This window comes from Trichosurus vulpecula, chromosome 2, assembly GCF_011100635.1.
Source record: "Trichosurus vulpecula isolate mTriVul1 chromosome 2, mTriVul1.pri, whole genome shotgun sequence".
Taxonomy (NCBI): domain Eukaryota; kingdom Metazoa; phylum Chordata; class Mammalia; order Diprotodontia; family Phalangeridae; genus Trichosurus; species Trichosurus vulpecula.
In genome coordinates, this window is record NC_050574.1 from 93,945,729 (window position 1) to 93,970,848 (window position 25,120).

Sequence of the window (25,120 nt, forward strand, 5' to 3'; positions counted from 1 at the left end):
GATAGTCTCTAAAGCTCCTTTCACGATTCTTAGTCTTTTAAACTACCTTATTCTTCTTGAACTTTCTGACACTTAAGAATACCATGACATCATTCTATCTGTACGCTTCCTCTAGTTACAGGGTTGCCTCTAAGACCCAGGGGAAGAATCCTTCCGAGAACCTTCCTCTAAATACCCTGAACATGCGCAAAGCCGCGCACCATCGTCGCGCTTGCGCGGCAGCTCCAGTTCCTGAAGCTGTTCCCCGGCTTCCTTAACGCTGAGGTGGCTGTCTCCGGGAGCGGGGTCGCCGAAATGGCTGAGAGCGGTAGTACCGGGGAGGTGTCCACTTTGCCGGTCTCTGGGCCGCCCAGCAGCCTGGGCAACGGGGCCGGCGTGGCTTCGGCTCAGAGCAATAACCCGCTTTCTCGGAAGCTGCACAAGATCCTGGAGACTAGGCTGGATAATGACAAGGTAACAGGAGCCCCCTTGGAGAGGCGGGGCATAGAGGGGCGGGACATGCATGGGGGCGGGGCGCGGAGGCGGTGGGGCGCGGAGGGGAAGGGGAAGAGGAATAGGAGAGATGGCCTGGCGTACGAGGAGGGAGAGAACCCTGTGGGGACCGGTCCTGATAAAAGCTTAAGGGGAGGGTGTTCCTGGGATTCCCGCACCTGCTGTGACCGTGCCTGCGACCGCAACCATGACTGACCTTAACCTAGAACCAGGCCCCTGCCCTCTTACCTCCGTTGGCCACCCTCGCCATTCACTGTCCTGGCTGTTATGGGGCGGGGCAAGGGGTGGGGCCAGAGATAGACCAAGTTTGCAAAGTGTCTGGGTGCCAGCTCGCTCTCTCCCTCTCTCTCTCCCTCTCTCTCTCCCTCTCTCTCTCCCTCTCTCTCTCCCTCTTTCTCTCCCTCTCTCTCTCCCTCTCTCTCCCCCTCGTTCCCTCTCCCTCGTTCCCTCCCTCCTCTCTCTTCTCTCTCTCCTCTCTCTTCCTTTTCTCCCTTCCTCCTCTCTCTTCCTTTTCTCCCTTCCTCCTCTCTCTTCCTTTTCTCCCTTCCTCCTCTCTCTTCCTTTTCTCCCTTCCTCCTCTCTCCCTCCCCTCCTCCACCTCCCTCTCCCTCTTCTCCTCCTTCCTCTCCTTCTCCTTACTTAGCATCTCTAAGCCACAAAACTTGAAGGAATTGCTATGTTTAATAAGAATCAGTGTCCAAAAATGTTTCAGCAGGCTAGAATTATGGGCCCAATCTACTAATGTGGAATTTAACCTGATTTTAGGGGAAAGAGAATAATCCTACCTATTTCCACAATATTTTAATTAGCTTATTGCTCTATACTTCAGTGTTAACATTAACCAGACCTATCCAGATAATGTCAACTTTAACTGGATTATAATAATGAGTATTAACATTTATGTAGGACCTCAAGGTTTACAAAGCAATTTGCCTACCTTTTCTCATTTGATGTATAGATATGACTCTAACCCTTTCTCCTATTTCCTTATGCTAGCTTCCTATAAACAGCACTATAATCAATTCATCAATCCGGACTGCGCTTTCACTCATTCCCCTGGGCTCACTGGTTGAGGCAGGGAAGTTGGAATACTCTGCTCTGTATTGGCGATTCCAGGTTCTCCCCTGGAGATGGAGGTAGCCCCTCATCTCCAACTTCCTTTCAGACATCTCGAACTAGATGTATAGTAGATATCTTAAACTCATCATATCTAAAACAGGATTCATCTTTTCCCCAACCCATCCTCCATTCTTTCCCACCCACACCCTGCAACTTCCATATTACTTTCGAGGGAAACACCATCCTCTTCGTCTTTCAGGTTCACAACCTAGGAGTAATCCTGCATTCCTCACTCTCTCTCCCTCCTGTATCCAATCTGTTGCCAAGATCTGTTGATTTTACATTTGCAATACTATTAGAATACACATCTCTTTCTCTCCTCTGACACCACCACCACTTTAGCGAAGGCCCTAATCATCTCTTGCCTGGATTTTTGCAGTAGTCAGCTGGTGGGTCTGCTTGTCTCAAGTCTTTCCTCACTCCAGTCCTTCCTCCATTCAGCCACCACCGAAGTGATTCTCCTAAAGCATAGGTCTGACCATGTCACCCCCTATTCAATCAACTCCAGTGACTCCCTGTCACTTCCAAGATCAAATACAAAATCCTCTGCTTGATATTCAGTGCCCTTCATAACCTAAGTGCCTCCTATTTTTCCAGTCTTCTTATACCTTATTCCCTATCACATACTCTTTGATCTAGTAACAATGGGCTCCTTATTCTTCTAGTAGCAAGATACCATCTCTTGGTTCCAGCCATTTTCTCTGGCTGTCTCCCGTGCCTGGAATGCTCTTCCTCCTTATCCTCTTATTTCCCTGGCTTCTTTTAATTCCCAATTAAGATCTCATTTTCTACAAGATGTCTTTCCTAACTTGCTTTATTCTAGTGCCTTCCATCTGTTAATTATTTCCTATTTATCTTACATATAGCTTATTTGTATGTATTTGTTCATCATCTTTCCCATTAGACTGTGAGCTTCTTGAGGCAGGGACTATCTTTTGCCTCCTTTTTTTATCCCTAGGATGCTTAATAAATGTTAGGTGGCTGTGAGCAAAGTGCTTTGTAAACTTTAGGGCACTATAGAAATTGGAGTTACAGCACATATGTTTAAAAATATGGAGAGAAAATTTTGGAATTTTCTAGTTCAATTCTTTGTTAATTAAAAATAAACACAACTTGCTTGTCTGTGGGCCTGACTTAGAAAAATAAAATATTTAATTACTGTTTTGTGAGTTATTCATCTTGTCAAGCATTTATTGAGTAATAGCCATATTTAATTCATGCTACTGGATGCTGTAGTATTCATTTGAGAAAGGGGGGAGTGGTAGAGGGAGATTCAAGTTATAATTTCGTTGGTGTAACTCCCTGTGAACAAACTCTACCTGTGAAAGTTGTTACCTGCTCTGTAACTTACAGCCTGAAAGAGTTTCTGAAGTACTTAGTGATTCTCTATTTGAAATTACCTATACTATTTCCCTTCTTTGTTGTGTTTAAACACATAAAAATGAGTTATTCTAGCAAGGAATGCTGCAATGAAACTGCAACAACAAATATTATTTTAACTCTTGTAACAAAACATTTTATTCTCTGTGTCAGTAGTTAGATTTTATTTTTAAGGAATTTATCATTACCTTAGAATGTTATTATTTCTCAGGTTTTAAAAAATTGTATAGGAGGGTATTTGTGTTCCAAAGCAGTTATAAATCTAAATAAAGATTTATTTAAAATTAGTTGTTTTATTTATAATTCTTATCAGACCCAGAATAATTAAAAATATTTTCTCATAATAGCCTCTTTTGTAATTCTGCAACTTCAAATGGAAGTCTCTCTGGAGTTTCTTGGAAGCTCTGCATAAATTTTCAGAGCCTTTATAGGCTTTTAGTATTAGAGGGTATAGACCTGAGATCATCCAGTCCTGCACTCTGATTTTACAGATAAGGAACCCAGGGTCCAGAGATGGTAAGTGACACGCTCAGTTGAGGTCATATAACTACTTGATGCAGACCAATCAGCAAAAACATATGAATATAGTGCAAATTAGAATTCAGTTAAGGGCAAAGTGCCTTGAGTGTTCATAGGACCATAAGATTTAGAACTTAGTCAAAGGACAGGTGGCCTGGGACCCCAAATCATCTTTGATTTTTTTCTCTGTCCTGCTGTTAATTAAAAAAAATCTGCTCAAGTACAGAATTGGAGGAAAGGCATAGTCAGATAACATTTTTGGTGAAAGAGATTTGAGGGTGAGTATGGCAATGAAAAAAGATTATTTTTATTTTAGGATATATTAATAGGAACATAGTGTGCAAAATAAAGGAAGTGATTACATCTCGAGTATCATGTTAAGTTCTCAGTGCCCAAAGAAGAGCTTTGATAAATGTATATATCTAGGTAAGATCAACCACGATGTTGAGGAAACTGAAGACCATGCCATGTGAAGATTGGTTGAAGGAACCAGTGATATTCAGCCTGGAAAAGAGAAAGATTTAGTAGGAATGCAGTAGTTGTCTTCAAACATTTGAAAGTTTGTGATGTGGAAAATGTTATGTCATTGTCTTCCTGGAAATAGGTTAACTTTTTACATTAAATGATTTAATTGGTGAATATTTAAAGGTAACATAACAAAGATAAATCATCATTTCATTATATTTTTGCTTGGAATTAGAAAATATTTTTAAATAAGTAGAACTGATCTATTAGGATAAGATTTTGATGTTTATTATCCATTGTTTAGGATATGCTAGAAGCTCTCAAGGCACTTTCAACTTTCTTTGTGGAAAATAGCTTACGTACCAGAAGAAATTTACGTGGAGATATCGAACGCAGAAGTTTAGCCATCAATGAAGAATTTGTGAGCATATTCAAGGAAGTAAAGGAGGTATGATGAATTTGCTTAAAATATTTGCTATTTACCATCTATTTAAATCTTAAAACTTTCATTTTCTTCTTTGTACCTGTGACAGAATACGTATTTGGATTGTTCTAGTTTCTTGTATATTTAAAGATCTCTACTTTCCACTGTTTCTTAGACAGATTTAGTTTAGGTTCTAAGAGACTTTCTTATGAATATTTGGTCTAGCTGTGAATATGCTTTTCTTGAATGTTTTTTCAGGAAAAAGTGTTCTATGATTTAACACACTTCTCCATGAACAGCTATTCCAAGTTGGAGTTGAGTTGTGACTGTCTTGACTCTGAATCCTAAATAATGTCAGAGTACCCTGGAAATACTATTCTATCACACATTAATAGATTGTTTGTTCAACATGAGATGAGATCAATTTTTATTTAATGTTTTATATACCAATATTTTGTGACTTATTATATAAAACATGGCAGTATACAAGATTCTTACCCACTAAGTTTACAGCCCAGATTAATTACTCTAACACCTTTATGTAGTTTCACTAAAGGTAGGGAAATGCCTAGTAAATACTTCAGAAAAAGCACTGGTAGTTATCATAAAAATGAAATCCATCGCAGTAATTTTAGTTGTAAGTGAAGACAGAAGCAAGAACTTGCTTATTTTTATGAATTTGTTCCTTTTGTGTGGAAACTATATAATTTCTTGAGTTTGCCATTAGTGAAACTATAATTTAAACTTGCTCGTTAACCAAAAGAAAAAATTTAATTTTAAAAAAGAATATTGCTAGCATTTGAGATTTGGATTATCTTTCACAATTTTACTTTATTAAATAAACTATGGCATCTAAAACAAATGTTAAGACTAACTGTTTAGGTAGTTTGGAATGCTCTATCACTATTCCTGGATCGTATATTAATCATCTGCACTGTTTGATAAATATTTTGAAATAATAGTAACTGTTCAAAGCAACTTCAGGACATAATTTTATGAGTTAGAATAGCTCTTGCATATAATAAAATATAAGAAGTAATATCTCTAGAGCTTGGGCTTGTGAAATTTTCAATCCAAGGATCATAGCAAAGAAAAAATAAATTTCAATTCTAGGATGGTTATGTAACTTCTATTTGTTTATAAGTGGATTGCTTATTAGTAGTCACATAGTTCGTTGTGTAAAACTAACAGCCGTTTTTTTTACAGCTTTGCCTGGATGCTTAATTTTTTTCCTTTCTGCTGGCTTGTTTCCCAGCAGATTTGAGTTTCAGAGGTAGGAGAGTCTGGTTATAAAGTACCATTTTCCATTGTTGGAACTTTTCCTTTACCTTGGTGTTCTGTTTGGTTGGGAACTTAAATTCAGTAAAAGAAGGAAATTCTGAAGTATAGAATTGGTAGGCAGCATTAGTAGAATTATTAAGGGCAGCGAGGTTCTGTAGTAGATAGAGGCCTGGGTCTAGAGTCAGGAAGATCTGAATTCAAATTGTGCCTCAGTCACTTACTTACCTGTCTTACCCTGACAAGTCACTGAACCTCTGTTTGCCTCAGTTTCTTCAACTGTAAAATATAGCACCTACCTCTTAGATTTGTTGTAAGGATGAAGTGAGATAATGACTGCAAAAGTGTTTAGCACAGTGCCTGGCACATAGTACGTGCTTTATAAATGTTAGCCATTATTATTATTCTTAGTAGTAGGCCCAGATATCCCAAATTATCAGTGTTTGATTTTGCCATTGGAACGAAGCTATAAGTAAGGATGACACACTAAATTAATTAACATAAGTTAACGAGGGCAAAAAAACCCCAAACTTCTCTGCTTCTGTTCTTTGTCAGAAATTTCCACAGTGGGAGGATTTGTATGAACTGACCTTGAATGAAGTATTCAAGAATAGGAAGAAAATAGATAGTGACTGAAATAGTTTAAGAAAAATACAATAAAGCATCAAAAGTGCCTGAACTCTGATTAGTTTCAATGACCAGCCCCAGAGAACAAATGATGAAATATCTTCCTCCTCACTTTAGAGAGGTGAGGAAGTGTGAGTGTGGGATGTGCACTGTGCTGTCAGATGCAATTGTGGTTGATTTTGCTCTACTGTTTTTCTTCATTCCAAATTAGTGGTTTTAAAACAGAAGGTATCAGTAAAACTTTGAAAAATAAATATCATTAATGAAAGAATAAAAAAATATTAAATTAGGTGCTTATTACAGAAAAGCAAGACCCTGCTCATAAGGAGCATCACATTCTAATGGGAGAAGGAAGCCCATAGGAGGCTTCAGCCACAAGTCAAATGGACAGGCCTAGGGTTTAGTGGCAAAACAAGTGCTAATACATTTTAGTCTGATGTCATTTTTATTGCTTAAAACTATATGTATTTCTCATATTGAACCATTTGACAGTGCCAAGGACTCTGGTGGCAAGGATTTTTGTTTCTTGATCTTTACTAGTTGTTGCTCCTGAGGAAGTAGGAACTATTTGTTAAATAAAGAATTACCCTTTTCCTCCCACCTGAGCAGAAAAGATTATGGAGTCATAGATGTAGAGTTGCAAGGGACTTCAAAAACTACCCTAGTCCAGTCCCTGTATTGTATACATGGGACTGTATTGTATGCAATACAATATTCAGGGTGGTTCAGTGATTTGCCCAAGGTCATATATGTGGTGTCAGAGGTGAAATTTGAACTCAGTTCCTCTGACTTCTAGACCCAGTACTCTTTCCTCTATACTAAGATAATCCATTTGGTTCTATTAGGGCAAAATATTTTTTAAATGATACAAATATAGCCAAACATAGGTATGTGAAGTTTTGAAAGTCTTTTTTGATGGATAGTAAAGACTTTTCAAGAGAAAAGAAGTATACATTTCCTTGGCAATATGTAAGGTAGTTCAAAACATTTTTCCCCTATTTTTTTAGGAGCTTGAAAGCATAAATGAAGATGTGCAAGCAATGAACAACTGTTGTCAAGACATGACAAGTCGCCTGAAGGTAGTGCAAGATTTTTAGACTTCTCTCAAGTTTCTGTCTAGCAAATATATTATTTATTACACTTACATTATGTGGCAAGTTTCAACATAATTACTTATATAGACTACTTGAGTTTTTCAGTCTTTCTCGTATAATTAACTTTTCTCATTTCCCTTATGTAATAGTTCTCTACCTGTTTTTCAGCTTACTAGAAATGTAATAAATATACCAAGCTCCTTTCTTACCCCACGATTCCAACATGGTCATGTTGGAATGCGTGGAAACAATTAGTATTTTTTCTGGAAATCTAAGGCAGATTTAGTTTTAGAAAGGCCTTAGGATTATAAATACAGACTAAGGCATGCTAGTCTAAACTTCAGTCCAGTTCTGGTTATTTGGACATCTGGGGGAAATAAAATTACACACACACATACGTATGTACATATACACAATACACACACACACGCAAACACATACATCTTCGTGTCTAATGGTAGCCATCTCTAGGGTGAGGTGGGAAGGGAAAAAAAATTTACATGAGACCTTTATAAAGAATAGCAAGTTGCATGTAACAGATTTGTAATTTCGTGTGCAATCACCTTTTTTATTATACTATGTTATGGAAATGCTTGTTTTATTCTATAAATTAAAAATAAAATTAATTTAAAAATTAAAATAAAATAAAAAACAAAATATTCAGAGTCGGAAAAAATCCCTTCCTGCTTTTTATACTAGAAGGACAGGGTTGGAAAAGTGGTTGGATATACATAGAGAAAAAGTAAAGTGCTATTGTTATTTAAAATAATCTGGAATTGCTAGGCCACCTTCCTTCACATTGTTTTTTGTTGATTCCCTTGATATTCTTGACCTTTTGTTCTTCCACATGAATTTTATTCTTATTTTTTTCTAGCTGTATAAAATACTTCTTTGTTAGTATGGTTGGTATGGCACTGAATAAATAAATTAACTTGGGTAGAATTGTCATTTTTGTTACATTGGCTTGGCCTACGCATGAGCAATTAATATTTCTCCAGTTGTTTAGATCTGTCTTTATTTGTATGAAAAGTGTTTTGTAATTATGTTCATATAATCCCTGGGTTTGTCTAGGCAGGTAGACTCCCAAGTATTTTATACAGGGTGTTCCTAAAGTCTGGACACATAGGCAAAAATGCATATTTTCAAGAAATGAACTTTTTATTTAATTGGAATATTAATAAATAACATCTTCAATATGATTTCCATCATTTGTGATGCAAAGGTTGATATGCTTAGCAAGATTCATGTGAACTCGATGCAATAACTCCACATTGCCATTAATTGCCTGTGTGTCCAGACTTTAGGAACACCCTGTATTGTCTGCAGTTATTTTAAATGAAATTTCTCTTTCTGTCTTTTCTTCTGGGTTTTGTTGGTAGTATATAGAAATGCTGATGATTTACATCGGTTTATTTTATATCCTGCAACTTTGCTGAAATTGATTGTTTCAACTAGTTTTTTAGTTAATTATCTAGGGTTCTGTAAGTATACCATCATATCTGCAAAGAGTGATAGTTTTGTTTCATCATTGCCTATTTTTATTCTTTCGGTTTCTTTTTCTTGTCTTATTTCTGTAGCTAGCATTTCTAGTTCAATATTGAATAATAGTAGTGATAATGGGCATCTTTGCTTCACCCCGATCTTAATGGGAAGGCTTCAAGTTTACCCCCCATCACAGATAATGCTTGCTCTTAGTTTTAAATAGATACTACTTATCATTTTAAGAAAGGCTTCATTTATTCCTGTGCTTTCTATACTTATATAATACCTATATTTGAATACAAATAGCTTTTAAATTGAGAACCAAGAATTCATTAAACTTAAAAACAGTTGATAACAAAATGTGATTAGTTTGGGTTGTTTAAGAATCAGTGGTTGTCAAATTAAAACAACTCTGAGATAATACCTCATACTTATCAGATTGGCTAATATGACAGAAAAGAAAAATTATAAATAAGGGGGGGGATGTGGGAAAATTGGGACACTAATGCACTGTTGGTGGAGTTGTGAACTGATCAGCCATTCTGAAGAGCAGTTTGGAACTATGCCCAAAGGGCTGTCAAACTGTTATACCTTTTTGCTTGTTGATTTAAACATCACAGTGATTATAAGTTATTATCCTATACCAAAATATGGGATTGTTGAGATGTGTAGTCCTGTAGGTCCTAGTGCTGAAGGGTTCTAGTGTTTTCTACTTTGCTGGTTTCTTGTATCCACTATTAAATGTGTGTGTGTGTGTGTGTGTGTGTGTGTGTCTTCCTTGTCACCTCTTGCTTCTTGCTGCCATGTATATACCTGCTTCTAGTAATCCTCAGCCCTTGCTCATTTGCAGCTTCTAACCTGCTGTTGGCTTGCAAGACAAGTTAAACCATCTTCCATGTGGTATATGGAAAATGAGAGGCTGTGTACTTTAAGGAAGAGCCTAAGGGTCTCTCTTACAAATTAAATACATTGATTTCATTAGCCCAGAGGCTTGTCCAGAGTCACACAGCTATTAAGTGTTAGAAGTGGGGGGACTCTACCCATTATGCAACATTGCTTCCCATTATTCTCCTTTAGAAAGAGAAACCGTTATATATCTTGATGCATTAACAAAGTGAATTTTCTTTATAATTTCAGGCAGCAAAGGAGCAGACCCAAGATTTAATAGTAAAAACTACTAAACTTCAAGCAGAAAGGTATGTAGTATTTTCTAGGATTTTCCACATAGTTCATTCAGTTATTTAATGCATGACTATGAGTATTTTGCGGCAACCATAACATATATTACATTGTTATTGCTGCATTATAACTTGTTAACCCATAGAATCATAGATTTAGAGCTAGAAGGGATCTTAAAAGACATTTCACCCAACCTCCTCATTTCACAGAGAAGGCAATTGTGGCAATAGAAGCTAAATTACTGGTCCAGGGTCACACAGCTGACAAGCATCTAAGGCAGTTTTCAAAACTACACCTCCTGTCTTCTGAGTCTGGCACTCCATCTATTGTGACACTGCTTCATTAAAAGGGAAATGTAGAAAAACAAATAGGAGAAGAGACATGTTAGTCTTTTTTCACCCTCCATTTAATTAGTTACATAGTCTGGAGGCTTTTAACCTCAGGGCCTCAGTTTCCTATTCTGCAGAGTGGGCACATTAGCTCCCCAAAGACAAGTGGATGAACTTGATGAGCTCTTGAGACTGACTGTCATTTTAATGTTTGCTATATGTTCCTTTGACATTTGCTGTGCCTCTTCTTCCACATAATCTTCCCTTTATTTAGGCTTCCTCTAGATTATAATTTTCATGCTTCATCAACATCCAACAGATCCTGCCCCCACTGCATTATGGGAACATCTGGCTGAAATTTCATGTCGTTTGCTAAAGAAAATGCTTTTGGCATGAAGGATGATTTAATTCATTGTAATATAACTTGAACAAATGGTACTTATGCATAGCTTTAAGTTTTTGCATGTTAACGTATAGTATGACAAATTTGTTGATTTTACACATGTTCATTTCCTCTGAAGTTTGTCTTAACTTGAATCATGGAAAAATAAGAGACTTGGAAGTTTTCTTGTGACAAATAGTGAATTCTCTAACTGAACTTATTTATTATAACTCAGCTTCAATTTGTGATTTAACACAACTTGGCTTTCTCTTAATTGTCATGAAAAGCAGTTTAATGTTTTGGTTGTCAGAAGGTTGGATTGGTAACAAAAGTGAAGGAAAGGTACTAAAAAATAGATTTTATATACCATTTTTCCCCCAAAAGAACCATAGAACTTTGTTTTTTCTAATGAGTTGTGTAACTAGCCTTAGCATTTTAATCTCATATAAGATGATTTTAAAAATTTTTCAGTACTTTAAGAATCATTTCAGTTATTCTTCATAATTTTTTTTTACCCTATACACTTACAATTTTTGGTAGGAGAGTTCCTGCAGGAGCAAAGTGCATATATTGGTAATAATGAAAACTTATTTCCCATTGAGTTGTAGGTTTGTAAACATAACTTGAAAGGCATAGTAACATCAGCATTGTTACTATGTAAGCACTCTCCTTTTGTACAAAGAAATACCTGAGAATACCTGCATGTGGCACTTGCTACCTTTTTTTTACGACATTCTTGTAAAAGTTTTGACAGTTTAAGATAACACATGAAAGTGTAGAAACCTTAATTTAGCTCTTTTTTTTAAAATAATAGCTGTAAGATAAAATATGAAGCATTTAACATGAATTCATGAATATTCCCCTTTAATTTCTTGTAGATAGTAATCAATTAAGGCAGATGGAAATTTGTTCTTTTCTGTCCCGAAAATAGAAATGGACTTGACAAGACAAGGTGAAAGCTCCGATTTTCTTCCTTTCACACAAAGCACAGTATAGAAGAGCCATTGGAATATGTTGTCTCAAGCCAGCAACTTGAGCGGAATAATCATGTGAATTATACTTGTACCACAGGATATGAAACAGTTTGAACTAATTTCACTTACAGACAGATAAAGCCAACAGTTAGATATCTGTAAAGATGGAGCAGAAATGCTTGTTGCCAAGTAGTGTTTGTGAGAATGTATGTATTGGGATATAAAGCTCAGTAAAGAGCAAAGAACAGAAGCTTGTAGTCACTTAATGTGCAGTGGGTCTAACTTGTGAGTGAAGGTCTAACCAGATTAAAATGTAATTAGGAAATGTTTAACAAAATAAGTAAAAACACAGTACAACATAGATAATGTTAATTTGTGGTTCTCTAAGCCACTATGTGACCAGCAGTGATCTGTTTCCATTAATTTGTGTTTGACATGCCTGTTGGAGGAGGTTATTGGTAGCAGGCGAACCCAATACTATTTATCCTGAAAGAGATGCCTAGTGGTTAAGAGCAAGTGATGATGGGTCATCTGACTTAGAGGCTGGATCTCATATGATAGTGTCAGACTGAGATGGAGGCAAAAACTCAATGGACCGGGCTATTTGGAAAGGACAGAAAGAAGTGAGACAAGATGATGAATTTTGATGTTTTTTGGGTCTGAACTTTCACGTTGTTGAGCTATGACACATCCAAAGGATTTAAATAGAATAGATTGTAGTGAACACATTTTGGAGATGTTCTCTTTTAGCTTAATTTCTTTGTTAGACTTAAGGAAGTAAAATAGGCTGTATTTACCCCTTTTTTCATTATTTTAAATATCTTTAGAATGAGACATGGAAAATTTTAAATCAATCTCCAGAATTAAATAGTTATACTACATTATAATTTCATCATTCATTTTTGTAAGATTTTGAGTTCCGAGTTTTTCTTCCTCCACCCTCCCCTAGGCAGCAAGCAGTGTGATTAGGTTATACATGTACAATCATGTTAAACATATTTCTACATTAGTCATGTTGTGAAAGAAGAATTAGAACAAAAGGGAAAAACCATGAGAAATAAAAAAAAAAACAAAAAAAAGTGAAGATAGTATGCTTTGATCTGAATTCAGAATCCATAGTTCTTTCTCTGGAACTACATTATAATTAGAAGTTGCTCAGTGACGTAAAATTCTGACAATTGTTGTAGACAAAAAGTCACTGGATAACAACAACACTATTAATAGCTGGCATTTTTATTAGCACTTTAAGGGTGGCAAAGCACTTTATATTTTACCTCATTTAATCTTCACAACAGCCTTATAAGGTAGATACCATTATTATCCCTGTTTTACAGATGAGGAAACTGAGACTAAGAGACATTAAGTGATTTGCTCAGTGTCACATAGCTAATAAGTGTCAGAGTCGATATTTGAATTAAGGTTTTCCTGACTTCCAGTCCAGTGCTCTCACCATTGCACCTTCCAGCTACCCATCCCAAGTGCATTCAAGGATGAAAATGGAAGGAGGACTAGAAGAAATATGGGAAAGAGTAGCAAAAAACTATTTCAATACTTTTTTTCTCCATCAAGGATTGTGGAACTCCCATCTGTGGAGCTGAACCATATTCTTCTAGTTGATTTTTTGGGGAGATAGCATGGAAGGAGTAAAATGTGGTTTACACATTTTAGTTCTCTGATACTAACTAGTTAGATGATTTTCGAGAAGTTACTTAATCCATAGAGGCTTCAGCTTCCCAGTAATCATGACTCACATTTATAAGTGATTTTTAGAATGTTCTCCTCATAACAGCCCTGTGAGATAGGTACAGAAAGTATTGTAGACTGGAAATTCTCAAAATGTCAGACTTCCCATATTCCAGATTTCAAAAAATCATAGAAATGAGGTTGTCTGTATAGTCAGACCATTGAATTGTCAGAACAGTGATCACAATTTGTAAGTAAATAAATAAATAAAATAAAAGGAAACAAAAAATAATAATTTGAAAAAATATAGAATGCAATTAAAACAGTTCGACACTGAATTGTTTAAGCAAATTATTAACAATAAAAATGAAAAATGGACCACAGAAATAGCATCTACATGCACCATCGCATCCAGATCCAGCATAAATGAATCACCATAATGAGGAAAAGAGTCAGCAAACATGTGACTTAGTTGCCAAATGGAGAGACATGGCTGGTAAAGGCAGCACCAGGTTAGTGTATGAATATGTGTATAAAATCTTATGAAGAAAGATGATAGATGATTATAAGTATTATTGTTTCATGAAGCAGAGAAAACAATGGAGGGTAAAGCCAGCTTTTGAACCAAGCAGAGTCATTCCAAGAACATTCGATGTTGAAAATGGAAGACCACAAACAGAAGAAAAATGGAAAAGATTTACAAAAAAAAGCTTCAACAAAATGTTTTCTCCATCAAGGACTGCAGAACCACATTTGGACCATAACATGATAGTCCATTTGGTGTGCTTATAGAGGAAGTAGATATGGCAGTAAAAAGAACAAAGATGGGAAAAGCAGATGGGTTGGATCAGGTACATTAAGATCATTCAGAATTATTTGGAAGATACAACAACAAAAAGACTGTGTTCAGTGATCCTCTGATAACAAACATCTCATGAGGCATAAAACAGGGAGATGGATAGTAATGGTCAATAAACATTTATTAAGGTCCTTTTAAGTACCAGGCATTGTACTAAGAGATGGGAATGCCAAGAAAGGCAGAAGATAATCCTTGCTTTCAAGGAACAAACAATCTAATCAAGGAAGATGACGCATAAAAAGGTGCTGAAAAATGGTAGGGGGTGGGGAATATTTCACTGGGGCTTGATGAAGTTCAGAAGAGTGTAGCCAGGTGAGAAATTATGAGATGGCTGCCCTGAGCTCCCTCCATAAACGGAAGATCTGGAAGGAGTTCTCTGAGGTCCATTCTCCAATCAAAGGGATAAAGGAGTTCCAGGGCCAAAGAGGTACAGAGGAGGTATGAGTTTCAGACCTGATGTTGTGGGATGATGAGTTTCTGGAGACCATGATGGAGCCTTGGAGTGCAGTGGGGTGGGAAATACACGGTTGCCAAAGGTATTTGCCACTGTGATGGAGGAAATCCAACTCAGACTCCAGATCAAGAAGAGTATACAGTGAAATGCTCCAGATTATCTTATTTGTAGATAGCATTTACTGCTTTCATCAAGGCCTAAGAATTTGCAAAGCCTCCTGAAAGAGATGTGTTCACTTAAAAGAGTTTACTCTAGCCATCCACAGAGAAAAGACAAAATGGATGAAGAGTATCTGTTGCCCAGATTTTAGCATGCATTTTGATAAGTACTTTGTAGAGCTTGTTATTCAGTGTGTATACCTATATGAGATAGTAAGGATGGAAAATTAGCAGGACCTGGGGTTGAAAAGGAAGAGAATGGACTGGATTGTTTTCAGAAAATTTCAAAGCTCTTTTACTGATCCTAATCTGATGAAAGTAAAAGCCCCATTTTTTTCAATATTGACATTTTACTAATGTTGCTATATGACAGCAAGACATAGAAACACCCCTGCCTCTGAAGAGCTAAAGATGATTATCACATGTAGAACATTGGAGAAGCACATAGTAGGTTATTATTGTAAAATAAAGAATTTTGAAGAGAGTGTCAATCAAGGAATAGCATGAAAGGAAGAGAATAATAGGCTGATCATGTGGCAAAAGTGAAGGATGACAGGTGGATATCCATAGTACTCTCTTGTTACCCATGAAAAGTTGAAATAGAGAGATCAAAGAAAGGCTCCAGCAAAGACACACTTTCCTCACCCTTCCCTAACCCTTGTGAGGTTTTTGGAAAATCTGGACAAGACTTTCACAGACAAATTAATTTGCAGTTGGCATAATTGGAGAAAATTCCTAAATTAATGAGTTCAGAGATCCAGTTGAGTATTAAGCAAGTATTAAAAGAAGCATAAAATAGAGAGATATCACACACCAAAATCATGAAAGCATGCTGACTGAATCCACTCCAAATTTGTTACATAATCTCAACTGGGCCCTCTGTTTGCCAATGTCCTGAACAAAATCCAAATGCAAGAATGTCCTATAGATAATACGGTTCTCCAGATGCTGCTGTTTTACTGATGGAGAACCTAAGTGGATAGTGATGAAGTTACTTAAATGTTCTTCTCCTTTTACTTCTCAGAGAACCAACCTGTATAACAAATAGCAATTTTTAAAGACAAAAAAAGCAAAAGAACACATGTATAGCATTTGTGGACCTCTCACCTCTTCAGAAGGGTAGGGTGGGAGTGTCTTCTTCTAATTCATTAAAGATGTGCTTCTTTGTAATTTTGTAACATTCTCTTTTACTTTTTCATGCTTGTTCTTTTTCTTTTACCTTGTTGCAGTCATGTTGTATATTGTTTTCTTGGCTCTGCTTATCGTTTCTGCATCAATTAATATAAATCTTTCCATGCTTATCTGTATTAATCACATTAATAATTTTTTACAACATAGTAATATTTCATTACATTCACATACTACAGATTGTTTAATTATTCCCTAACTGATAGGCATCTACTTTGTTTCAAATTCTTTGCTATCACAAAAAATACTGGTTTAACTATTTTGGTATGTATATAGAATGGGGCTGGAGCCCCATATAGAAACTTATTTTTTTAGTCTTTGAATGAGTTTGAGGTATAAACCTCATATTGGAATCTCTGTGTCAAAGGGTATGGACGTTTTAGGCACTTATATTTGCCTGATTCCAAATCCAAAATGGTTGTATGAACTTACAGCTGGGTGAGCTATGTGCTGCTATGTGTACCTTCTCACAGTCCATCCAACAGTGATTATTGCCATCTTTTGTCATGTTTGTCAATTTGCCTGGTGTGAGTCAAAACCTCATGGTTGTTTTGATTGGCATTTCTCTTACTGTCAGTAATTTGGAGCATTCTCTTATGTGGCTGTTAATAATTTAAAATTCTTCTTTGGATAACTGTTTTTTAGATCTATGGACCACTTGTCTATTGGAGAGTGGCTTTTGGTTTTACTTACACATACACACATGGATACTAAACCCTTATTAAATAAATTTGATATGAAGAATTTTGTCCCCATTCAACCACTTTCCTTCTTATCCCAGGTGAATTTTGTTTGTGCAAAAGATTTTTGGTTTCATGTAATGAGAGTTAGGTTTTACTTTTTGTAATTCCCTTGTTCGGTTAAGAGTATATCTCCTACCCATAGCCATCAGAGGTAGCCAGTCTTCTTCTCTTCTGATTTTTAAATAGTATCATTTTTAATGTTAAGATTCTCCCCAAGGAGAAAAGCATTTCCCTACAAACATATACTAAACAAAAGAGGAAAAAAGAAGATTGATAAATGAATGTGCATTTAAAAAATTATAAAGTCAATAAATATACCCAAAATGAACTTAAAAGGAGATATCAGGAATCAGGAGAAATAGATAAGCTGAAAAGAAATGATAAAATTAAAAGCTGTTTTTTGAAAATGAATGAACTTGATAAACCTTTAGCCAAGGAGTGTGGAGCCAAGACTGTGGAATGGTAGGAAGCAGTATGATGAGCTTCTTTCTACAAACTCTTCTAAAGAGATCTAGAAAATGCACCAGACTGAAATACTGATGGAAAAAATCCAGAAAAAAAGGCACAGTGAGTCCTTTGTGCCCCCCAGCTTTGCATAGGGAGACATATAAGGAGGTCTCTGAGAGCTCTAGGTTTGGAGTAGGACTATGAACATGTTATATGCTGAGCATTCTAGCAGCCAAGGAAAGACGTGTACCAGGTAAAGTGGGAGTCCTAGACTCAGTCTGGGCCACCCCCAAGACCCATACTGGGACATTATGACCTGGAGAAGTGTGAACTATTACCTTTGTCTCCCAGTACTTGCTTCTGGGTCACAAATCTAGGGCAGAGTGAGACGGGGACTTATACCCTTTGGTAGCATGCTCAGGAAGGAAGGCCCTGGGTCACATACAGAAAAAGGAGGATGTTCAGAATCTACTAGAAGCAGTGATTTGGCTCAGACCCTAGACTCAGAGCAGGGTCTCACTTCTAGCATCTAGTCCAGCCTGCAGAGGAATAACCAAGGCAGGAATGTCAGACCAAGGGGGAGCCTAAAATTCTGCCACTCTAACCTAATCAGCTGACTGATAGGAGTGGAGTCCAGCATCAATCTACTCTTGTACAGACCCAAACCAGGTCAGCTAAAACTCAAATCAAGGGGGTAGCAAACAGATCTTGCCCTGGCTCAGGCTACTTTGGGAGCACTGAGAGCTTGCAGGTCCCCAGCCTGTCTCTGAGATCCTGGCATAACACAACAATCAGTACCTTAAGAAGGCAGTAACAGGACCAGCCCAGACCTTCTCTCCAGAGATGTGGTAGAGCCCAACCCTAAGATCAAGTTGAAAGTCAGGGAGTAGGCTAGAAAAATGGGCAACTCTTCTCTTTTTGCTAAACACTTGCAGGATTGGCTCTGTGCTTCAGGGCAAAGATAAATGAGTAAAGCCCTGCATCTTCCTTTTTGTTTTTGTTTTTAATAGAGTAAGTCACATAGGATCAGAAGCCTTTTATGAATTGTGATCTGCTGTGTAGATCTCATTATGTTATATTTTTTCCAAACCTACTCCCTTCCAAACTTTGCTATATATTTAGCACCATGTTTCATTACTGTTGTCAATAAGATAATTTTTCAACTGAGAATTATTTCCTTTGGCATTTCACTTTTAGGAAACAAATACAGAATCATTATGCTTTTAGTAAAAAATTCCAGTGGGCTGCTGTTGCTCTGGGATAAAATACAAACTCCCTAGCCTGGTATTTAAAGCATTCCACAGTCTGGCTCCACCCTACCTTCTTTCATGTTATTTCCTATCTCTCTTCTGGTCAAAATGGACTACTACTTTTTCTCCAAATTTGACATACCATCTTCTGCCTCCATGCTTTCATGCAGGGCATCTCCTTTGCCTGAACTGTACACTTTCCTCTTGTCTACCTTGTAGATTTCTTTTCCTTCAAGATTCAGATTGAATGCCACTTTCTCTATGAGGTTATTATCTTCTCCCTGTCCTCCCATATTTTCCCACTGTGCTTTGTTCTTTACCTCTATCCCATTCTACCTTTTATTTTATTTGCGTACATTATCCTTTGTACTAATTAATAATGATAAGAATAGCTAACATTTATATGGTAATTAGTGTGTACCAGGCACCGTGCTAATTACTTTACAATTATTATCTAATTTAATTCTCCCAACAACCCTAGGAACTAAGTCCTATGCCCATTTTGCAGATGAGGAAACTGAGGCAAACAGGGGTTAAGTGACTTGTCCAGGGTTACATAGCTTTTAAGTGTCTGAAACTGGATTTGAACTCAGGTCTTCCTGACTCGAGGCTTGGTGTTATCTCCACTGTGCCACCTAGCTGTTCCTGCTAAAATATATACTCCTTCCTCAGGAGTAGAAATAGTATCATTAAAAAAAAATGCATCCCCAGCATAACATAGTGCCTTGCAGATAGAGGAGATAAATAAATACTTACTGAATTGAATTAATTTGAAGTGGATGTTTCACTCAGAGCCTGGGTCAAAAAGGGAGGGATGAAGTAGAATAATTGAGTTAAGGATGCTTAATAAAAAAGATACTTGAGCTTAAGTGAAAGCAGAACAGCTATTAGCAAGGCAGTAGCCTTGCTGAAATTGCCTTAGATATTACACATGAGCCTCCGCAAGGTTCTGCTCCTATGCTGTGCTGGCATAGGGATGATGTTGGATTCCCAAAGGCTAGTAAGTTCAGTGCTGGAAGGGTTTTGGTTATAATCTTCTCAGTAGACCAGGCAACTTGGTTATGAATTCTTTGGTAATGCCAGCTCATGAAATGAAGACAAATACATACTGGTCTTCAGCCCTCTACAACCTCCATCTTCTGCAGTGACTGTGACAGAGTGGCATGGCAGGGAACAGAGGGTACTAAGACTCACGCAATAAGCCATCTGTAAATACAAACTTTGATGTTGGTGCTCTTAATGTTACATATTTGTCAAAGGAACAGACATTGTTATATTACTAGAGGAACTGAATCATATCAATCATGACATTCTCACTATACATGAAAGCAGAAGACAAAAGAATGTTGTAATTAAGGGACTAACAAAAATATTTGAAGTGCCTCATCATAACTGTTGAATTCTCTTGGTAAATATAGCTCTCTTTATAACATCTTACATGATATGTGTAGAAAGTGATTCACAGAATCAGAATTTGAGGGTTCAAAGTTCAACAGTCATGTACCCTAGACCATACACAGAATAATCTCTACTCTAATATATCCAACAAATGGTCAGTCACCTTCTCCATGAAGACCTCCAAGGTACAAGAATCCACCATCTCTTGAGGCAAACTGTTCTTTTAGACAGCTGATTGCTGGGATGTTCTCCTGACATCAGGCTCTCATTGGATTTCTCCTACTTCTCTACTCTGAGGCTATACAGAACAAGTCTAAATCTTTCTTTTGACTGACAGCCCTTTGTATACTTGCCTTCACTTGTTGTCTGTTCTTATCATCCTATCCACCCTAAGCAAAAATCTTGTGCCTTCTTTGATGTTCTTCTCCCTCTCAATTAACTAAAAATGCTCTTGTTGTTATCTTTAGATTTCCTTGCCAGCCTCAGCTCATTTTGAGCTTTAGATTCCAAATATATATTCAGCAAAAACAATGAAAAACTAGATCAGAAGAGAATACATGTCTGTTCTCAGTTTTTGGGCCAGTCCTAGAGTAATGAAGAAACTGGAAGATGTTGGAAAACTGGTGAGGTACTAAATGCTTGAAAAGGGATGTGAACATTGTCTGTGAACTATAGTCTAGTAAGCTTGAATTTGATTTTTTTCCTGGCAGAATTCTAGAATGTATAATTAAGGAGATGGTTCATGGACATTTAAAATAGGAAGCAGTTTTCTCAAAGAGCCAGTTTGGCTTCATCAAGAGCAACTCATACCAGAGTAACTCTACTTTTTTGATATGGTTACTAGAATGTTGCTTTAGAGGAACATTGTAGATACAATTTACCTAGATGTTAGCAAAGCACTTGACAAAGTCACTCATATTTTTCTTGTATAGAAGATAGAGGAATGTAAATGCATGATAGTATAGTTAGGTAATTTTGGAACTTGTTAAATGGTAGGACCTTTCATCAAATTATTAATAGTTTGATGTTTTCATGTTATAATGTCTCCAGTGGATCTGTGCTTGCTACTTTACTGATTGACATTTCTGTCGGTGCTTTGGATGAAGAAGACATGTATATCAAATTGGGAAATGACACAAAGCTGGGAAGAATAGCTGACATACCAGATGGCTAAGTCATGATCCCCCCAAATTTTGATAGGCTAGAACATTGAACCAAATGTGGTGAAGGGAATTGAACTAAAACCAAAAGAAAATTGGTTTAAGAGACTGTACATTTGGGGTCATAATAGCTGTGTTCAGAGATTTAAAGGGCCATCATGTGGAAGATGGATTTGACTTGTTTGGCTTGGCTTCAGAGGGCAGAACTAGAAGCAATGAATGGAAATGCAAAGAAGCGATTTTAGACTTGACCTCTCTCTCTCTCTCTCTCTCTCTGTCTCTCTCTCTCTCTGTCTCTCTCTCTCTCTGTCTCTCTCTCTCTCTCTCTCTGTCTCTCTCTGTCTCTCTCTCCCTCCCTTCCTCCCTCCCTCCCTCCCTCGTCTTCAAGCCAAGGCTGGATGGCTAATTGTTGGTATGAGACAGGGATGAATTCTTTAGGTACAAGCTAATAATAATAATAACAATAATAATATCAATAGCTAGCATTTATATACTTTGAGGTTTGCAAAGGGCTTTCGAAATATCTCATTTTGTCCTTACAGCAAGCCTGGGAGGTAGATGCTATTATTATTTGGAAGTTTGTTTTTTTTTTTAGCTTTCAGAGGGCCCATGAGGAAGAGTCTCTGGAGTCCCATTTGCTATAAAATGAAGAGGATTGAGCTACTAGTGGCCTCTAAGGTCCTGTCTAACTCTATTATGCTGTGTTGTACATTGTTTTTTTTAATAAGTTTTTATGGATATCTTCTTTTTCTTATATCATCATGGATATCATAATGGTACAGAGAAAACCATTTGAGAGAACAATGAAGTCTATTAGGAATAGTTTGGAAGCAGGAGACTTAAATGGTCATTTAAGGATCCTGTTCAGGCTAGTAGTTTTCAAAAGATAAGTTGATTGATGTTGGTAGGGATTGATGATGGCAGAGTGAAAGAAAACATTTTTGCTTTGGTTCCTATATAGTCTCCTCCACAGTGACTTAGAAAGTGTGCCAGGCCAAATTTTGATTGTGAAAGCCATGAAGAAAGTTACAGTGAGTCATTTTTCCAGCTCACAGCAGCTTAAGAAGCTAGACAGAGAAGTCTGCAGATATTGGCATGGAGACTAGCTAGAAACCCAGAAGGTGCAGCAGTAATGTGGCAACAGGTGGAAGCATTAGTGGTCTGTGGTGGTCCCAGCAATAGCAGCAGTGGAGAGCAGCCCAGTGTCCAGGAATGATAAAGGAACTGAACCCTTGGGGAACCCCAGAGACCCCTGTACCAACACCAGGATCAAAAACAGGTGCCATCTAGTGGCTCTGTTGCCCATTACTCAGTTCCAGGTTATAGTTCCAGCACAGAGATGAGTAGTCATAGGCAAGGAGGGCAGGGGCCCTCTCTTTGTAAGAAGGAAGGAGCAAGTTCTGGAGACATAGCTGTGTGACTCCAAGACCAACAGTAGAAGGGGCACTCGGTTCTAACCTTTAGCACTCTACTTAAGCCTACAGTTGAATAAACCAGGGCAGGAAACCAAATCCAAGGAGGAACCAGTAATTCAGTAGCTCCAAATCTACCGAATCTCCTAGAAGGCTGTGACTGAGTCCAGTAGCAGTCTATGGAAGCTCAATTACACTTAGGCTTACAGACCTAAACTGGGTCAGGAACTTGCACAGTGCAGACCAGGAGGACAGTGAAGAGACTTCATCCTGTATCACACTTTGGAAACAAACAAACAAACAAAAATAACAGATCCTTACACAGAACTATGAAAAGAGCAGGAGGACATAAAAGACAAAACTTAGGAGAGACATCATCCTCAGAAGCAAGCAGAGTTCAATACTAACATAAAGTCCAAAGTCAAGAGGGACAAAAGAACAAAAGAACCTCACTATTAAAAACTATTATGGTGACAGGGAAGTCCAAGACTCAAGTTCAGAAGAAGACAAAGACTTGAGAACTTCAATAAGCAAAGCCTCAAAGAAAAAATATAAATTAGACACAAGCCCAGCACGAATTCCTACATGAGTTAAAGAGATTTTTAAAAAAGGGGAAAAAAAGATTTTAAAAGTAAAAGTCATAAAGGAAAAATTTGGGGGAAAATGAGAGCTATGCAAGAAACCTATGAAAAGATAATTAGCAGCTTGTTAAAAGAGGTACAGAAATACTGAAGAAAATAACTCCTTAAAACCAGAATTGGTGAAATGGAAGTTAATGACTCCACAAGACATAAAGGCTGAAAAAAATAGGAAAAATGTGAAGTATCTCATAGGAAAAACAACTGACCTGGAAAATAGATCAATGAGAGATAATTTAAGAATCATTCAAAGCTATCAATAGCAACAGCATTTATAAAGGAAAACTGCTGAGATGTCTTAGAACCAGAAGGCAAAGTAGAAATTAAAAGAAACTACTGCTAAGTAGTTTCCTGGAAGAAATATCAAATGAAAACTCCCAGGAATATTAGAACCAAAATCTAAAACTCCCAGGTCATTTTAATATTGCCTTCAATATTTAAATTGTTTATAATTTTTCCTTTTTTTAAACAGCTGTTTAAATTTGTTCAGTGTTACCATCCATTTTATAATGTAGCTCTTGTGTATTTAATGGATTTATGTGTGTAGTACCCCCTCTGAGCTATTCTCCAAACTTTCACTTGCATTGGTAGGTTGAGTCCCCAGAACAGTTACTACTACTTTTAGATACCCTTTGGCAATCTACTTCCACTACTGTATGAGTTATGAACCTCCCCCCCATTGTCTTTCCCTTTAATAATTACCAGGTAGACATGAGTAGGTCTCAGCAGAGGCATTTCTTTACCAGTGACATGGTAAGAATAACAGCTGTACTCCAAAAGATACCAAAGAAAGAGGAAAAAGATCCATAAGTTAAAAAAGGGTGTCCATCGATTAGGGAATGGTGAATAAATTATGATGTATGAATGTAGTCCACTGTTGTTGCATTGAAAGAAATGATGAAAGGGATAGTTTTGGCGAGACTTGAGAAGACTTGTATGAAATGGTATGAGTGATGTGAGCAAAAACTGGAAGAATAATTTATGTCGTGACAATTTCACTGTAAAGAAAAATAACATTGAAAGACTTAAGAACACTGAATAATGCCATTGCAAATTACAACTCCAGAGGACTGGTGAGGAGACAGGATGCTTAACAGAGTGGATTGGTCGCAAGGTGCAGAATTATACATTCGTTTTAAAATATGATAAATATGTGTATTTATTTTACTTAGTCGTATTTCTTACAAGAATTGTAATTTCCTTTTACATGGGGATAGAGAAGAGCTGATAAAAGGATTGCTTAAAAAAAAACAAAGAAAGAAAAGAGGCTCATCGAAGCGTTTGGAAACAGAAGCAGGGCAGCTTTGAAAGTAACATGTTGCATTTATTACATACTTAAGAAAAAAAAAGCAGCTGTAAATCAGTGGTGCCAAACTCAAATAGAAATGAATCCCTGCAGGCCAAGTATGGACTTAGAAGACCACAAATTAATACTATTATATTGACTTTTATTTATTTTGTTAAACATTTCCATCTCCCAACGCTCATTGGGCAGCAAGTTTGATACCTCTGCTGTAGATAAGAGATTTGTGTTTTCATATATACTCTCCTTTTCCTATTCTACTTTCTAATTTTGGGGGGTGATGGTGATTGATTTTAAATAGAATGAAAAAAATTTCTTTTTTTTTTTTTTAGTAGAAGGAGTAGTAGCTACAAATCATTATTCCTGTAAACTTAGGGCACACTTTCACACAACATCATCCATAAGGTCCCCAAGAGCGGGCTTAAACTTAGAGTCCAGTTATAATGAGGCCCATTTGTAGGATATACTCATGGCAAAAGCATACATCTTTTCTCTGTTTAGCTCTCACATAGCTCATCATGGGTGCAGTGTCTTTGCTGGGCAGATTGCTCACCTGAGTTTCCAGAGTTTGTTCCTTTTCATATCTGACCTTCTTCTCTGCAGCCAGGAGCCCCAGTTCTTGAAGCTGCTTCCTCTCTAGAGTGACTGCCTCCCTATATGTGTCTATCTGGAATGTATGTCTC

General features: G+C 37.1%; 1 protein-coding gene across 1 annotated transcript in view; it reads left to right on the forward strand.

Annotated features, from left to right (window-relative positions):
* Nucleotides 1–202: 202 nt before the first annotated feature.
* COG6 (component of oligomeric golgi complex 6) overlaps nucleotides 203–25,120 on the forward strand; it is a 129,719-nt gene continuing 104,801 nt past the window's right edge. Inside the window, exons 1-4 of the mRNA XM_036746809.1 lie at nucleotides 203–453; nucleotides 4,280–4,423; nucleotides 7,312–7,383; nucleotides 10,018–10,076. Of these exons, the coding sequence (XP_036602704.1) occupies nucleotides 295–453; nucleotides 4,280–4,423; nucleotides 7,312–7,383; nucleotides 10,018–10,076 (434 nt within the window). The 5' untranslated portion in view covers nucleotides 203–294. The remainder of the gene's footprint in view (nucleotides 454–4,279; nucleotides 4,424–7,311; nucleotides 7,384–10,017; nucleotides 10,077–25,120) is intronic.